Source organism: Anomaloglossus baeobatrachus, chromosome 5 (assembly GCF_048569485.1).
Source record: "Anomaloglossus baeobatrachus isolate aAnoBae1 chromosome 5, aAnoBae1.hap1, whole genome shotgun sequence".
NCBI classification, from domain to species: Eukaryota; Metazoa; Chordata; class Amphibia; order Anura; family Aromobatidae; genus Anomaloglossus; species Anomaloglossus baeobatrachus.
The window spans coordinates 292,721,069-292,740,123 of record NC_134357.1 but is presented as its reverse complement, the minus strand read 5'-3'; the positions used below and the strand labels follow the sequence as shown (position 1 = coordinate 292,740,123).

Sequence of the window (19,055 nt, the reverse complement as noted above, 5' to 3'; positions counted from 1 at the left end):
GTCAGTTGGGCCACAGCGAGCGTGCATTGCGTGAGGGGGCGGGGCCTGCAGAGAGCCGGGGCGAGAGGCCAATCCGTGTGGGGGGGCGGGGCCATGGCGAGCCCAGCGGCCAATCAGCTTTGTGTCACCGTAAGGACACAATTTCGGAGCATGACAGACAGACAGACAGATAGACAGACAGACAGACAGACAGACAGACAGACAGAATAAGGCAATTATATATATAGATATATATATATATATATATATATATATATATTCCATTAGCAGCAATCGGTGATATATACATTTACCCTTGCTCTGAGACCTCCAATATTTGGCATTATTAGCTCAGCAGCCTCATTTTATGCACATTGTCCTGCAGTACCAAAAGTGGCCTGCCGACAAGGGGGGGCGCTAGAGAGTAGTCGTGTTCGTGACAAATCAGCGAACAGCTGCAGGATATCTGAGTGACTCCCCCGGCTGTTCATGACAATAATTTTTTTTATATTTACAATCAAAGTATTATGATGCACCTTATCCAATGGCCAGACAATTTTATTTTTTGCTTGTTCATTCATAGTTGTAACACCAATAACTTTTATATTTTGGTGTATCTTTTTTATGCATTTTGCCAAATACATATGTAAGCATTACATTTTTATTAACTTTTTTTATGAGTTTAATTGAGAAAAAGACAATAATGTACGGTAATTTTTTTATCATTATACCCTTCTTTTACATAAAAAAAAAAAAAAAATCACCATTAAATAATGTGGGTTTCTGCGATTACAGGGACTCCAATATGTTCTTTACTGGTTTCTGACATTTATATATATATATATATATATATATATATATATATATATATATATATATATATATACATACATACATACATACATACATATATATATATACATATATATATATATATATATACATATATATATATATATATATATATATATATATATATATATATATATATATATATATATATATATATATATATATATATATATATATATATATATATATATACATATAAACCAGAAAAGTGGTAGCCCGCTGAATACAAAACCACAGTTTTTACCTGATTTGAGGGAAATTTTGCATGGCCTGTCTTTACCATCAGACTTAAGCCTGCTTTACACGGGACGACCGATAGTGCGATTTCACAATCGATCGTACCCGCCCCCGTCGTTTGTGCATCACGGGCGAATTGCTGCCCGTGTCGCACAAAGTCGTGAAACCCCCGTCACACGCACTTACCTGCTGAGCGACCTCGCTGTGGGCGGCGAACGTCCACTTCCTGAATGGGGAGGGACGTTCGGCGTCACAGTGACGTCACACAGCCGCCGGCCAATAGAAGCGGAGGGGCGGAGATGAGCGGGAAGTAAACATCCCGCCCACCTCCTTCCTTCCACATAGCCGGCGGGAGCCGTGGGACGCAGGTAAGCAGAGTTCATCGCTCCCGTGGTGTCACACGGAGCGACGTGTGCTGCCACAGGAATGATGAACAACCGGCACAAGTAAAAATAAACGATATTATGAAACTGAGCGACGAGTACACGACTCACGATTTGTGAGCGATACTGCGTCGCTCAGAGGTTTGACACGAGACGACGTCGTGTATGATGCCGGATGTGCGTCACGAAAACCGTGACGCCGACAATGCATCGCACGATCCCTCGTCTCGTGTAAAGCACCCTTTACTGTGAGCATTAAAACTCAAAATCTCCTCCTCTTCACAAGATTTGGCCCCCTGAATTTAGGCTCTATAGAAATAAAGGAGAAAATGGGTGTCTGTGTGTTGAATACAAAACAACAGTTTTTGCCCGAAGAGACTTAAAGAATTAAAGCGATGGCACCCTAACAATCTCTCTTAAAGGGGCAGCAACCACACAGTCGCTAAGGTGGGGCAACCTGAAAAGTTACTAATTATATCAATGGCTGACAACAAGAGAATTGCCTCACAGTAAGATCGTTCTAGATGCCTATAACCACTGCAGAAGTAACTGGGGCCCAATTTATGAAAATTACCTCACAGTAACATCGTTCTGGTTGCCTATAGCCACTGCAGAAGTAACTGTGGCCCCATTTATTAAAATTGCCTCACAGTAAGATCGTTCTGGTTGCCTATAGCAACCATAGTGCACCTTTCAGCATTGAACTGTTGCGCCCCTGCGGCTCCAGTCACCACAGAGGTACTGCATCTCAGCCAGAGGTGTGGTATCCCTATCCCGGGTAAGGAGGAGGTGACAAATTGGTATACACATAAACACAGATACACTCTTTATTTAACAACAATCCATCAGGCCATGGTTCAGTCGATCAGCTTGGAGGTGAGGTTTAGTTAGTGGGAGCACACAGTAGAACGTTAGTCAGTCAAGAAGTAGGAGCGGAGGACTGAAGGCCTGTGGTCTGGAGCTGGAGCAGCTCGACCCGGGATCAGGAGAGAAGGGGTCCTAGAGCCCACGAGAAGTGCGCCATACACCCGTGGTCTCGTTCCACAGCCGGCATACTGGAGTGAAGGGACTTGGCCGCAAAGGGGAACAGCCCCTCAACTAGTGGAGAACTATAAGGCTCAGCTAGCAAACCGGAGGCTGAGGTTACTGCAAGTACTGAAGCCACATTCACACACATCCAGTGAAAAGGTGACCACATAAAGCCAAGGGATAGAGCTTCAAGCCACCCGACAGGGTCCGCGGACACCGGCTCGGAGCTGTGTGTGTGTAGGCACGGGGCAGGCGGGAGAGGCCAGTGCAGTAAGACGACCAGGGAAGGAACACAGAAGGGTGTATCGGGTTGTGCCTTCGAACTATCCGGGGACCGGTTGGAGCCCATCCCAGCCAGATTCAGCACTCCAGGGGTGACATTTGACCGGTCATGTAAACCAGGAACTTTCAACAGTGAGTAAAATCTTGAGAATGCATCCCTGTATTGCCCAGTTATTTGCCTGCGCCTCTAGCCCTGCACCCCGCCATTACATCCTTTCTTCCATCGACAGCCCTGGGGCACAGCTCTACCTATGGAGAGCTATACCAACTTAGCTGCATCACCACCGACCGCAAGGGAACTGAATAGTAGGGCGGCACATATCTGGCCGCATACCACAGGTGGCGTCACAAACTTATCATCCTCTGTAAATAATAATCCCCACCATCATCTCTTAGGCTAGTTTCACACTACGTCTTTTTAACATCCGCTGAAAACGTTTTTTTAGCGGAAGTACGGATCCTGCTTTTACAGCAAATAACGTATGCAAACGCATATGTTATTTTGCAGGATCCTGCACTGGATATTTAGGGGCGGGCATTGGAGTCATGTGATCGGGAGTGAGGGGAGCTAGACTGGGAGGAGGCTTCTGACAGCTGCAGACGCTGGTAACCAAGGTAAACATCGGCCTTGGATACCCGATATTTATCTTGGTTACGAGTGTCTGCAGCTGCTAGGAGCCGGGCTGCCTGCACGCGTAACCAACGTAAACATCGGGTAACTAAGAGAAGTGGTTACCCGATATTTACCTTGGTTACGAGTGTCCGCAGCTCTCAGGTGGGAGAGAGAGGAAGGGGGAAAGACAGAGATAGAGAGAGAGGGGGTGAGGGAGGGAGTAGAGAGATAGACAGATCACTGGAGACTGGTTCTGGGCATGCTCAGTACTTTCTGGGCATGCTCAGTACAAAAGCAGGATCCTGTTACAACGCAACTGAACGCATTCTGCTAGGCAGGATCCAGCACTCATTGAAATGCATTGCAGCTCGCGGCGCAATGTGAAGGATCCTGTGAGATGCGTTATTTTGACAAAGCAAAAAAACGCTACATGTTGCGTTTTTGAAACATGTTAAAATAACGCAAAAGGACGGATCCTGCGTCTAACGGACGCAAACGCATGCGAACGCAGGTGGACGCGAGTCCATTGAAAATGCATTGAAGTGAAAACGGATTTGCACAGGATCCGTACTTCCGTTAAAATAACGTTTTCAACGGATGTTAAAAAGACGTAGTGTGAAACCAGCCTTAATTAACAACATTGCCTGGGTCACGGAACTGGGCCCTGTCACTGTGACATCCTCCGAGTAGAACAGAGGTAGCCCGGTAACGAGTGTCCCCAAGCCCCGGTGGGGCATGTCAGAACTACTGAGGTAAAGTGAAAGCTTAGCTCTCATTGGTTGCTATGGACAACTAGAACAGTCTGACTGTGAGGCAGTTTTCATAAGCGAGATTTAAGATCCTTCAGGACACATATTTTCTGCTTTATAAATATACAGTAGATTCACCTATTAGATCTCTGATCAGTGTGAAGTGACTACTAAGGGTCATATTATTAAGGACTGTCACCCAAAAAATGATTATCTATTGGGCAAGTTATACAAGAGCTAAGAAAGCAAAACTGGCTTAAATAGCTGAAAGAAGTCAACAACACGAGTCCTGGCTTGAAAGGAAATAGTAAATTTTAATATTTAATAAAAATTTGTTCATACAGTAGTTGTTCGCCTCAGTGTCACAACAAATTTGTAAAAAGGAACAACTGTTAAGAAGAGCGGAAGAAAGAAAGGCGGAAGATGTCACATCAGGGTGAAACTGAGCTAGTTGAACCTTTTCAATTGCAGATGGTTTCAAAAATCAGCTTCCAAACCTACTGCCAGTTTTTAGAAGACAGTGGTTCAGGAAAAATTCTAAATCTTTCAAGAAAAACAAGATAGTATGCAGGATAGTGGTCTATCACATGCATCACAGTCCTCCACTACTTGGCTGACCAATAAAGTCCTTAAATCCTCATTCATTTTCCATTTTTAGTTTTAGTTTTTTCCTCCCCTACTTCCATGAGCCATAGTGTTTTTGTTTTTTTGTCAATATAGCCATATGAGAGCCTGTTTTCTGCAGATGAGTTGTACGTTTGAATGACACCATTTATTCTGTCAAATAGTGTACTGCAAAGTGGGAAAAAATTCCAGATGTGGTGAAATTGCAAAACAGTACAATTCCACAAAGGTTTTTTATTTTATTTACTCTGTCAACTATATGGTAAAACTTACAATATGATTTCCCAGGTCAGCATGAGTACATAGATACTAGAGATGGACGAGCACTAAAATGCTTGGATGCTCTGTCCTCAAATTGAGCAAGTCAGACGCTCTGAAAGTGCTCAACTCGAGTAATGAGTAGTGATGAGCAAACCCGAATAAAGGTCGGTGTCCATACCGAACGCCTTGTTTTCGGTGCTGAGCACAGACTTTTGACTGGACATCTAGTTCTTGTTCAGATTTGTCACCCGAATAAAGCTTGTTGAAAGGTTGTAGAGCAGCCAATCAGCAAGCTTTTAGGCTGTGGGCACTTCCGAGCCATCACAGCCATGCCAAGTATTGGCATGGCTGTGATTGGCCAGGGAAACCACTGTAAAAACAAAAAAATACAAAACCAAAAAGAATCAGACTGTTTACAGCAGGACACACTGCATCCGAAAACGTTGCTTTACCCCCAGTGAGAGCCATTCAGAGACTGTGACTGGCTCTCCCTGGGGTCCCTGCACACACCATGCAGTGAAGCCAGCCTGTGCATTGTAGTCGCTGGTTCATGAACAAAACATCCGAGCACCTGCGATACTTAGCCGAACTCTGTGAGCAGTGCCGAGCACACTCTCACATCATTAGTGGATACCAAACAAATATAGTTTTTTTTATTCAAGTGGTGAAAAAAAAATTCAGAAATTTGTCAATATTACAGAATTTCACTTTTGTCACTATTTCCAAGACCTGTAATATTTTCATTTTTTTGGGATATGGGGCTGTGTGAGGATCTTATCTTTTGTGCCCTTAGCTGAAGTTTTTATTGATACAATTTTTGCTTAGATACAATGTTTTGATTGCACTTTATTGCAAAGTTCCGGAGACCAAAAAAATGTAATTTTAGTTTTTTTCTCATTATGTCATTTAACGATCAGATTGATTTATTTTATATTTTGATAGAACAGAAATTTCTGAACTCTGATACCAAAGTTTTTCACGGTCCGTAGTGTGGGTGTGTATGTGTGTTTGTGTTCCGTGTGTGTGTTCACCATGTCCTGTCAGTGTGCTCTGTGATAGCACACGAACAGCAGGAACCTCCATACTCACCTGTCCCCGATGCTGATGTCTCTGGCGCTGCTGCTGCTTCTAGGTCCGCAGTTCAGTGAATATTCATGAGCTTAATGAGCGGGCCTGGAAGCAAGTGACAATAGCAGCGTCGGAGACAGCAGCGCTGGAGACAGGTGAGTATAGCAAATCATTTTATTTCAAGTTTTCTCTGGTACATGTCACACTGATGTCACACAGATCACATCAGTGTGTTGTCTGTGTGACATCAGTGCTGCCGGAGAAAAATGGACATGTCGCCGCGGAAGCACATGGAGATGCGTGTGCGGCGCACGGTCACACATCTGTGAGAAAACACAGATGTGTGCGCAGACCCATTGATTTTAATGGCTCTGTGTATGTCCATGTCTCCAGTACTTATACTTATGAAAACGGTCGTCATAAGTACCGGAATCACGGATGTGTGAAGGAGGCCTAACAGATGAAAATAAACAATTGAGATGGAAAAATGGATGCTTTTCATTTAGTTGCATAATAATTGTGCACACATAGAGGTTCTCTAAAAACAATACAAAAGCTCACTTTTACTTAAATAGTTAGGTTTATTAAACCGACAGTACTGTAGTTGTTCAATAATAAAATGCATATTAGCTACGGTAATAATTGTAATAATTGTGCACATAGTGTAGCAGCTCAGTAGTCTGTACACCCTTGAAGGTTTAGTAATGCAAACACATTTTTGATACATCATATTAATGAATTTTCATGTAAAAGTACAGTTCATCAGTTTAAACTTAAAATTTATTTGCCTTTTTTTTTTTTTTTTTAAACAAATGGTTCAACTACAAGAAAATCTGAATGTGGAAAATAAGCTTGTTATGTCCAGGTTAGCAATGGGTTTTGTTAGAATTACAGTATATTATTAGAATTATATTATTCATAGTAAAGCCATTGTAATTACCATTAGACATGACTCTGATTGTCATTGTGATTTTCTAATTTCGAGCACTTATGGCATACTGGTCTTATGTGCTATAAATGTATATATAATATGTAATGCCTCATTAAATTTGGTCAGATTAAATATGGGAAATGTCCCAAACTGATTTGCTTTTAATTACCAAAATAAAAACAATGAATTTTAGAGTGTGGAGAATTTTTTATACCAACTTACATATTACTTTTTAGATTTAATGTTTATGTGGATGTCTTCAAATGTGGAATATCGTTAGTACCTATAAAGGGAACTTGACAGAAACCCAAATCATGTATTTGACTGTGTTAAAGGTAAATCAATCACTTCATGACCCCAAAACACTGTTCAAGCAGTGGGAAATCATGTTTTAAAGTTGTGTCTAGAAGTTCTTTGGTCATATCGGTGCACTTCTAGCTTCTCTGCCTCATGCTATATTTCCTACCTAACAGCCTTCTCCCATGGTCCATTGAAAGGTTCTTTGCTCTGATACATAGTCACTAACATGCCAATCAGGGAGAGAGGGTGCTGCTAGGTATTAAATACAGCTGGAGGCTAAGAAGCTAGAAGTGCATCGTCATACTCAAATGAACTTCCAGACACAAATGCAAAACATGATTTCTCGCAGCTAGAAAAGTGCTTTAGGGTCATAAAAGGATTGTTTATATTTTAAAGGACTACACAATCAAGTTAATGGATTGAGAAGTTGAGGGGAGAGGCGGTTCAACTTTTGACAGGTTCTCTCTTTAAGGCTTTGTTGACTCAGTGTTAGGGCGGTGTCACACGCGACGATATATTGTGCGATCGCATTAGCGATCACACCTGCACCCGTCGTTTGTGCGTCACGGGCAATTAGTTGCCCGTGGCGCACAAAGTCGTTTACCCCATCACACGTACTTACCTCCATAACGACGTCGCTGTGGGCGGCGAACATCCTCTTCCTGAAGGGGGAGGGACGTTTGGCGTCACAGCGACGTCACATAGCGGCTGCCCAATAGAAGCGGAGGGGAGGAGATGAGCGGTACATAACATCCCGCCCACCTCCTTCCTTCCGCATTTCCAGCGGGATGCAGGTAAGCTGTGTTCGTCGTTCCCAGGTTGTCACACAGAGCGATGTGTGCTGCCTCGGGAATGACGAACAACCGGCGCGCAGAAGGAGGAACGACTTTATGAAAATGAACGTGTCAACAGGAACGATAAGGTGAGTATTTTTGCTCGTTCACAGTCGTTCGTAGCTGTCACACGCTACGATATCTCTAACGATGCCGGATGTGCATCACGGAATCCGTGACCCCGACAATTAGTCTCTATTTTGGAGTAATTAATTCTAATCACCGGACACTCAGAAGTAGTTTGCAAAAAGTGTTCAAAGTTTATTTACAAATGTGGTACAGGGCAGTAGGTGGTGTCTGGAAATGAGTGACTAAAACAACGTTTCGACCCTGCATGAGACTTGTTCACGTTGTTGCTCAGATATGCAGTGCAAAAGGCACTCCCTAGCGCGTGTCCATTACTGGTGACCAACATGTTGTGTTGGTCACCACTGAGGATGGAGATCCAGTGAAGATGGCAATAGGGACTCAAAACGTTCCTGCGTCTCTACCCACCATTGGTCACCACTAATGGACACAGGCACTGGAGTGCCTTTTGCACTGCATATCTGAACGACAACGCGAACAAGACCCATGCAGGGTCAAAATGTTGTTTTAGTCGCTCATTTCCAGACACCACCTACTTTCCTGTACCACATTTGTAAATAAACTTTGAACACTTTTTGCAAACTACTTCTGAGTGTGCAGTGATTAGAATTATTAACTATGTGGGATTCTCATCCCCTCTACCAGGACATCCATCCTGACTGAGTGCACGCCATACAGAATCTATAGCTCTATTTTGGAGTAGTCACATAAAAAATTCTAAGGTCAGGTGGATACAGTTCTACATTTTAACGTATCAGTACAATATGTCTGTAATGAAGAATACTATGCAACTATATATGCAGAGAGAATTCTCTGACCCTTAGTGGTTCAAACTGTGGCTCATGCAAGCTCTCATACTGTATTTTTCCAAAAATAAGACAGTCTTATATTTTTTTTTTTGCCCTGAAAAAAGCACTAGGGCTGATTTTCGGGGTAGGGCTTATTCTCGGGGAAATACAGTTGGGGGTAAGTTTACCCCAAAAAAGCAGATTCGCCTTCCTAGGAGAATCATACTTACCAGACCCCGGATGTCTGCATGACTCCCAGGTCATCCTGCAATATACGGCAGTTGTTGCCAGCAGGTATGCTCCACGTGGTCCTCCCCTGTGCTGGCCGACACACTCACAAAAATCATTGTGTATGTGTGATCTCATGTGTGATTGTGTGTGTGTGTTAATGTGCGTGCAATCTGATGTTTGTGTGTGTGTCTGTGTGTGATCTGATGTGTGTGTGTGTGATCTGATGTGTATGTGTGGGATCTGATGTGTGTGGATATGCGATAAGATGTGTGTGGGTGTGCTTTCCACCGCAGCTCCTGGATGCGTTACACTGCAGGTCCTCCCATACGGCATCTGGTGAGTATGATTGCAGGGTTTTCTGTCTTCTTTCTTCTCTCTTTTGGGGATGTCTGCTTTCTATAGTGAAGTGTCATGCAGTATTCTTTATCTTTTATTAGCTGCATGGGCACTTCATTATTGAACCAGGACTAGGGCTTATTTTCAGGGTAGGGCTTATATTTAAGCCTTGCTCCAAAAATGCTGAAAATTCCTGCTAGGACTTATTTTTGGGGGAGGGTTTATTTTTGGAAAAACAGTGACACTGTGAGGTTAAATACAGAGCAGACCAAAACAGCTGCATATATGGTATGCCAGCTCCTGTCAATGGTCCTTTAAAAGGTATAGCTCACCAGTCACCAGAAATAAAGACATTGGGTTTATTCTGTCTAATTTATAAAAACATGACATAGACTTAATGAGAAGCAAATGTTTTTAATAAGATGCAAATGATTCCCTTCTCCTGACTGGAGAATGACAGTAAGAGACCAGTTATTCATTTACTTGTGAACCTTTTAACATTGAAAAATGATTTAATATCTGCGCAAAAAGGAACAATTGCCCTTGGGCTTGTAACTCCTCACATTAGTCTCATAAATCTACTGTAGACATGTTCTACTAGTTATCTGAAGACAAGTTGTTTCCTGTAGTAGTATTTGGATTCTAGAAGTTATAGGCTGTGGGGTACTTGGTCCCGGGCGTGTGGTGCGCAGGGGGAACAGTCGTGGTCACGGCCGATGCCCGGTTCCGTGACCTTGGGGGTCGGTCCGATAAAAAGGGGTGAAAAATCAAAAGAAATAAAATAAAGGTTTTCGACTGTGCCACTTGCGTTGTGCGGCCAGGTTATTGAAGCCGCCACTGCAGGGTCCTGCTGGGGCTGGTGGAGTAATGCCGCTTAGGTGTTTTGGGCCGTTCGCAAGCAGGGCTAGGCCCCAGCAGTGGATGATGAGGGGGCTATAGTAGGGAACAGTCAGTGTATGTGTACGGAGGCGAGAAGGAAACAGTCCACACCAGTATTGCAGTTTCAACTTGCCTTTTTCCTTTGGCTTGGTACCTGGACCCGCTGGTGCCGGTTTCAGGTGTTCCCGCTCCCCTTATTCTCCATGCCAGCTGTGACCTGGGGTAGCTGTCCTCCATGCACACTTGTTGTATTGGGCTCTCATGGCTTAGAGCTTCTGGAGAACCCCTCCATTTCAGTCTTGGTCCTATTGCAGGCAGCCTGGGCTATTTAATGGGTGGACTTCTGTCCCTGATCCCAGGTTTCCTCTTTGCTGCTGATGCTTCAGTCTCTTTAGTTGGTGAGGGACCCTGGAGATCCCCTCACCTGGCAGATTTAACAGTTGACCATAAAGTGTCCCGCTGTCCTAGGGTCTGCACCCCGCTTTGTGCTGAATCCTGTGAGCTTTGGTTCCGGACTTCCACAGGCGCCCCGCGGTCCCTGGAGTATTATACTTCTACAGGTAACTCACGGTAAACTAGAAAAATCCATGGGAAACAAATTCTGAACAGAATGAGAGCTTGGTGAAGACACCAGAGGCTCACAGCAGCTCAAAACACATTGCAAAAAACAGGAGAACCTGAGCAAATTGCTGAAAAACAGTTTGAAGTTTTTATTGCACAAAAATATCAAAAATACAGGTATAGTACAATTAATCTCATAAATAGTCATACAAAATGGAGGACAGATGGAAGGCAATAAATAAGCAAAAACAGTGGCCTGGTACGGACACCAGGAAAAAGTGTACCAAAAGTGAACTTGTAAAGCCCTAAATCACTGGCTTGCAAGCATAGCAGATAAATTTCCCCCAAATCACTGGAATGTAAGCACTATGGAGCTATTGTGAGGGAAAATATCTGGTGGTGGTGGGAGCATCAGACTTGGAAAAAGCTGGGCAATGATGACCCCGAGAGGGAGCAGACTTGACCCCAGTCCACATTATTATTATTATTATTATTATTTATTATTATAGCGCCATTTATTCCATGGCGCTTTACAAGTGAAAGAGGGTATACGTACAACAATCATTAACAGTACAAGACAGACTGGTATAGGAGGAGAGAGGACCCTGCCCGCGAGGGCTCACAGTCTACAGGGAATGGGTGATGGTACAATAGGTGAGGACAGAGCTGGTTGCGCAGTGGTCTACTGGGCTGAAGGCTATTGTAGGTTGTAGGCTTGTTGGAAGAGGTGGGTCTTGAGGTTCCTCTTGAAGCTTTCCACGGTCGTGGAGAGTCTGATGTGCTGAGGTAGAGCGTTCCAGAGTATGGGGGATGCACGGGAGAAATCTTGTACACGATTGTGGGAAGAGGAGATAAGAGAGGAGCAGAGAAGGAGATCTTGTGAGGATCTAAGGTTGCGTGCAGGTAGGTACCGGGAGACTAGGTCACAGATGTAGGGAGGAGACAGGTTGTGCATGGCTTTGTATGTCATGGTTAATGTTTTGAACTGGAGTCGTTGGGCGATGGGAAGCCAGTGAAGGGATTGGCAGAGTGGCGAGGCTGGGGAGTAGCGAGGGGAGAGGTGGATTAAGCGGGCTGCAGAGTTTAGGATAGATTGGAGGGGTGCAAGAGTGTTGGAAGGGAGGCCAGAGAGCAGGAGGTTGCAGTAGTCGAGGCGGGAGATGATGAGGGCATGCACTAATGTTTTTGCAGATTCTTGGTTAAGAAAAGCACGGATCCGGGAGATATTTTTGAGTTGTAATCGGCATGAGGTGAAGAGGGCTTGGATGTGTGGCTTGAAGGATAGAGCAGAGTCGAGGGTCACTCCAAGGCAACGAGCTTGTGAGACTGGGGAGAGTGAGCAACCATCAAGTGTGATGGAAAGGCTTGTTGGAGGAGATGAGTGAGGAGGAGGAAAGACAATAAACTCTGTTTTGTCCATGTTAAGTTGGCCAGATGTGGGCCATGGGGAAAGAGAGAATCCCACTCAAGGGTAAAAATCCCCAGTAGATGTGCAGTATTGTTGGAATAAGTCAAAAAGATCCCAAGCAATGATGCATGTCCCAGTGGATATATAGCAATATCAGGGTAAGTAAAAGATGTTTTCCCAAATAGGAATACACGACCTGACTCGCTGTCCAAGAGGACTTACCCCCTGTTAGTAGCTGCTACAATTTGTGCACGCTTGGGCAGCCCCATGAAAAGACATCATTAAGTAAGAAGGCTAATATTCAAAGTGAATATGGGTGCCCAGCAAACCGCGAAGATATGATTTACATAGCAGCAGAACTAAGGTTGCTGAAGGGGTAACCAGTGCCCGAAAGCACTATATTGCAGATAAAACCCCCCCTAAGGAGAGTATGGGGGAAAGAGGGGAACCAAATAGCGGTTCGACCTAGGGGAAGGAACACAATTTACCTGGGTGCGGTGGTGGAAAAGGCCCGACGTACGTTTCGCGGCTTACAAGCGCGTCGCTTGCCGCTTCGTCATGGGGAAAGTGAAGAGTGGTGCACATATCCGGTGAGTGCAACTCATAAATACCTCCGCGATGGTGAAACCGCGAATAGGATTCAGAGTTCCGGAGTCAGACGGCGCGTGCGCGGGCCAGCCGGACACGCCCCCCGCCCCGCACCCCGGCAGTCAAGGAGTCAGGCGCATGCACGGACGCCCGAGCAATAGTTGCCCAGACGTCCGCGCATGCGCGGACTCCATCGAGACACCGGAGCGCGGACAGGGGACGAGGTAACTCACGGTTCCTGGAGTCCCGATTCCTTACTCCACAGTCCTTTTCTCCTTTACAGTGTCCCGTTCTTACTTTAGGTCTTTACACCTTTCCTTCTTTTTACTTGACTCCTCACTCTCTCACTCCTAACTCCTCACTCCTTCATTTCCAACTCTCTTCTCTTCTACCCAACTCTCTTCTTCCTGACTCACCACTTCCTCCCGCCAACTTCCCAACTGACCACACTCCCCTCCCCTTGCTAGGTCTGTCCCTACAGATTTTGTGGCAATTAGCCAATAAGTGCCCATCCCTTTTAACTGTTGCTAGGAAGTCTCCCCATGTGGAATTGGGGTTATGTATGTGGCCTGAGGGTGCTGGTGTGTTGACTGGCCGTGCGGATATTCCGGGCTTTGGGTTTCCACAGGTTACATTTTGTGGCACCTGATACCACAGGAGTGCTACAATAATTATGGATTGTACTAATTTTGTAAGTATGTCATTTTTTTACCCTACTTCAAAATACTGGCTGATCTCCGTGCACATTTTTCCTAGAGGTCCTTACCTCACAGGTTTTTTGGGGTTTTTTTTAAAGCAATTTTTGTAAGTGTACAAATCGGTATATGACTGCCATACCACTCATACTGTACTCTAGCTAAAATCTCCTCTAGAACGTAAGTGCACCCCTAGAGAGCTACTAGTATTCACAGATCAGAGCTGCCTTTCTAGCTGCATGGCTGAGCACCTGTGCAGCTTGTAAACTCCATACTAACATGGAGATGGTCACAGTGGTCAGTGGAGTGGAGTAGTACCTGGGATGATGTCACCGTTACATGACCTAATGGGAAGCTTGGGTGAAGAGACTGGGAAAGAAAGTGAAACAGACCATCTCCTCATGTGGTTAGTGCTCGCTGAACCTGGGGAATGCTGGGAGACAGTTGTAGTTCTAGTTAGTACAGTATATGCCCTTCCTGTAATATCACTGTCACATAGCCTGCACAAAATGTGTTTTATTACTGTACATATTTGGTTTATTACTTCATAAATTGTGTATTACTACACAATAAAAACAATGCCTTACCTAATTGTGAGCCAACCGTGATAATGGAAATTGAATGCAAAATTGTCCAGCTTGACTATTAAGTGTAGGTGTGCGCTTGAAAAAACATTTTTCCAGTACATACAGTATCTCAATGATTTAATCAAACTGCAATCATTTGAATAATGAAACTATTGACATTCACCACGAATTGGAGCAGAGTGATTTAATTTGTGGCTTCATGTGATCACATTTAATAACTAGATACAATCACCAAGTTTTAATAGGTAGTATGTCCTTTTTAGATATACATGGATTTCTGCTCAACCTGGTTTATCCATGTATTACATCGTTGGCCATTCATACAATTTTTCTAAATGGGAAATGCATGACCTGCAGAACCTTCCCGCAAGTGAGAATAGTTGAGACAGCTTTCCAGGAGCTGAGCCCGTAGCAGACTAACCCTTACAAATTTTATTTTAAGTAGTTTCTTAATACTTATTGGAAACGAGGTCTGAAAGACTTTCCAACTGGCTATAAAGCTATTCCATCTGGCATTATATTCCACCAGTCAATGTATTTTAAGCAACTGGTGATGATTGCTGCATAATCTGATAAAGAATAATGCATTGGAACAAGCAATCAAGCGAGAATATACATAGCAGAAATGTAAGGGAATGATGGCCATGATTATCCCCATGAAAAATTGTTCCCATCATTGCAAATATGATAGAACAAAGGCTCTTTCCTGACCTGAGAATTGAAAAATATCACTGCGAGGGGGAAACGTTTAAACCTATGGCCAGTTTTAGTGATTTCAATAAATAACTGTGTGGGCGATCAGGTGGGAATACCCAAAATACTCAGGTGCTTAGACATTTAAATAGTAATATAGGAATACATGCAGCGGATTTCTGCATCCTTATTGAACAGCTATTTAAATTTTGTAAGATTTTAGATCTCAACATGTTCTGAGACAATGCTTTAACACTAGAACTACTGGACTCGTGACACCTATATAGAAATACATGGTGCAAAGTAGTCAAAATGACTACCTCAGTAGTTCTAGTGTTAAAGAGGATTATATTTTAGCAAAATGATTAAAGGGTTTGGCCAACAGTATTGCCCCCGTTCTGGCGGCATGTCAATAGTGGGTGGAGCGGTTGCAGTTGCAACAGGGCCTTGGAGTCCAGAGGGGCCCAAAATGTCCCTTTGGCCCATATGAGATCAATCATTATAGTTGGGAGCCCTATTATAGATTTTGTATTGAGGCCCCAAGCTTCAAGTTATGCCACTGACCTATCCAAATGACTTACCAGTGAACATGGACTTTTTAGAATGGTACCCACTGTCTAGAATTCCGCTCTGAACCAGAGCACAGAGCTATTATAGTTTTCACTTTGGAAGACCCAGAATCTCCATATAAATATATGTGACGCCCCAGGACTATGGGGTACTCGGTCCAGGCACATGGTGCGCAGTGTGGGGGAAACAGTCGTGGTCGTGACCGATGCCCGGTTCTGACACCCTGGGGGTCGGGCCGAATAAAAAAGGTAAAAATAAAAGAAAAGGGAGAAATAAAAATAAAGAGTTTTTCGACTACGCCACTTGCGGTATGCGGCCAGGTTATTGAAGCCGCCGCTGCAGGGTTCTACTGGGGCTGGTGGAGTAATGCAGCTTAGGTGTTTTGGGCCCTCCGCAAGCAGTGGATGATGGTGGTTATAGTAGGGAACAGTCAGTGTGTGTACGAAGGCGATAAGGAAACAGTCCACACCAGTATTGCAGTTTTAACTTGCCTTGTCTTTACTTGGTTTCAGTGTTTGGATCCACTGGTGCCGGTTCCACGTGTTCCTGCTCCCCTTCTTCTCCGTGCCAGCTGTGACCTGGGTTGGCTGTCCTCCGTGCACACTTGTTGTTGATGGGCTCCTGTGGCCTAGAGCTGCTTGGGAACCCCTCCATTTTTGTCTTGGTCCTATTGCAGGCAGCCTGGACTATTTAAGGGGTTCAATCCCCGATCCCCTCTTTGCTGCTGATGCTTCAGACTCTTCGGTTGGTGATGGACCCTGGAGATCTTCTCGCCTGGCAGATTTAACAGTTGACCATAAAGTGTCCCGCTGTCCTAGGGTCTGCACCCCGCCTCGTGCTGAGTTCTGTGAGCCTAGGTTCCAGACTTCCACAGGCGCCCCGCGGTTCCTGGAGTTTTCCACTTCCAGAGGTAACTCATGGTCCCTGGAGTCCTGGTTCCTTACTCCACAGTCCCTGACTCCTGTTATAGCTTTCCGTTGTTACTTCAGGTCTTTTCCTTTCTTTCTGTACTTTCACTCCTCCGACTACTACTCGCAACTCTCCTTTTCCTTCTCCTACTCCTAACTCCACTGACTGACTGAACACTACTTCCTCCCGCCAACTTCCCAACTGACCACTGGCCCCTCCTCCTTGCTGGGTCTCTCCCTACAGATTGGGTCGTGACTATCCAATCAGTGCCCATCCCTTTTACCTGTTACTAGGCAGTCTCCCAGTTTGGTGTTGGGGTTGTGTGTGTAGCCTGAAGGTGCTGGTGTGTTGACTGGCACGGATATTCCAGGGTTTTGGGTTTCCACGTTACATTTTGTGGCACCTGGTACCTCAGGGGTGCTACATATACATGAACTACTTGCAGTGGCTGATGGCACCTTCAGTCTTCAGAGATAACTCTCATATTAAACGGGTCTTCCGTTATACTGTTCTCCAGTGTTTTGGCTAGCGCATGGTTAAAATAATAAAAAAGAGCTATTACTCACCTTCCCCTGCCCTGTCTTTGTTCATAGGCTGCAGCGGTGACATCACAACTACAGTACAAATAAGTGCTGCAGCCAATCACTGAGTTCAGTGGCTCATGTGGTTACATAAGCCTCAGTAATTGGGCATGGTTCCACCTGCGCATAGCTTCTGATGCGAGAGCATCGGAAGCAATATGCTAATGACCCTCTGCTGCTGGTGTGAGCCGAGGGTCATGTGACTGTGATGCGATCTTGTGATCGTATCACAGCTGCGGAGAAAAGGGAGGGAACACTTTCTCCCCATCTCCTCCGTTGCCCCAAAGTTTTGCATTGGTGCGAGTGCAATCTGATGTTTAATTGGATTGCACTCGTCTGTGCAAATCACAAGTGGAACCGAACCCATTGGTTGAATATTGACATGATATTGACATGCAGTAAATTTATAGCAAAAATTTCTGAATCTGAAAAGGATTTCCACTTTTCTATATGGGGTTGTTTTGATAGCAAGCATATGGCTTTCCACAAATCCTATGAGATGAATGAAACATCTCCAGTGTGTGAATTCAGTCTAAAGAGTTGGTGATATAGGGAACTGCATTTCGTGCAAAAACCTGTGTGCAGAAAAGAAAATGTCTGACTGTATCTCTGGTGATCCAATTTAGATTCTCTTCTACACAGGCATTACTAATAGCAAACTAACAAATTAAGGCAGGAAATTATTCATTAAGAGGGTACTGCTGTATTACTAAGGTGTCGATACAAAGTGGTGTCGCTTGTTGTATCGTGCCGATGTAGAGGTGGCAGCGCTTGCGATACTTGGTTCTTTGGGAAACTCCATAGACTTTATTGTAGAATTTGCTTGTCTTCTGAATACAAACCTCAGGGAACCCATTTGCTTAGTTTCCCAGAACTGTGACTCCCACCAAGCATTTATGGCATATCCAATGATCAGTGAAAGGGTACAGTTCCCTAATGTAACATAGCACTACAGTTTGTAATTAAAGTAGAGCAAGAACCAGAGTTTTATGATACACGCTAGCTAAGCCTGACTCACTATATAAATACCATCCCGGCAATGCTCGGTGTCTGTAAGCTTAGGCAGTTTTATCTATTATGTGCTTCATTATTTTGCACTAACCTCCGATTCTCTTTATTTCTCTTCCCTTTGTACTTGTTCTTTTCTCTGACCTGCAAAATAAAGGTTCTTCGTCAACTTCCCAACTGCCAAGCAGTACTTCAGCCAGTTTAAGGACCTAGAGGACCCACTTGAGATGGAGCGTAGTGCTCAATTGCGTAAGCATGGCCGTCGGGTAATGGGAGCTATCAACAGTGTGATTGAAAACCTCTCAGATCCGGAAAAGGTGGCCACGGTTCTGGCTATTGTGGGGAAAAGCCATGCAGTGAAACATAAGGTGGACCCTGTATTCTTTAAGGTGAGTGGTTGTTAGGTCTTTTTGCTTATTTTCTATTTCCATTACATTTTGTCTTTTTCTTCGTTCATATCTAAAGCTGCTTTTAAAATTCTGAAAGTTACCACAGATAGTAAGTCAGAATGGTTTTGAATGCATTTTCCGTCGAGAAGGGAATATACCACAATATACAGTCGTGATCGTAAGTTTACATACACCTTATATATGGTCGTAATCGTAAGTTTACATAAACCTTATATACGGTCGTAATCGTAAGTTTACATACACCTTATATAGGGTCGTAATCGTAAGTTTACATACACCTTATATACGGTCGTAGTCGTAAGTTTACATACACCTTAAAGTATATGCAGCCGTAATTGTAAGTTTACATACACCTTATGTATGGTCGTAATCGTAAGTTTACATACACCTTATATATGGTCATAATCATAAGTTTACATACACCGTATCTAACATTTTCCCAATTCCCTTGATTTTTTTCAACCTTTTCCCACATTTCAGGCTTCAAACATAAAGATAAAAATTGTTATGTTATGATGAAGAATCAACAACATGTGGGACACAATTGTGAAGTTGAATGAACTTTATTGCTTATTTTAAACGT

General features: G+C 44.0%; 1 protein-coding gene across 2 annotated transcripts in view; it reads left to right on the top strand.

Moving 5' to 3' along the window:
• CYGB (cytoglobin) overlaps window positions 1–19,055 on the top strand; it is a 75,946-nt gene that overhangs the window by 40,300 nt on the left and 16,591 nt on the right. For both annotated transcript variants that reach the window (XM_075349563.1, XM_075349561.1), the window contains one exon: window positions 18,220–18,451. In XM_075349563.1, the coding sequence (XP_075205678.1) occupies window positions 18,220–18,451 (232 nt within the window). The remainder of the gene's footprint in view (window positions 1–18,219; window positions 18,452–19,055) is intronic.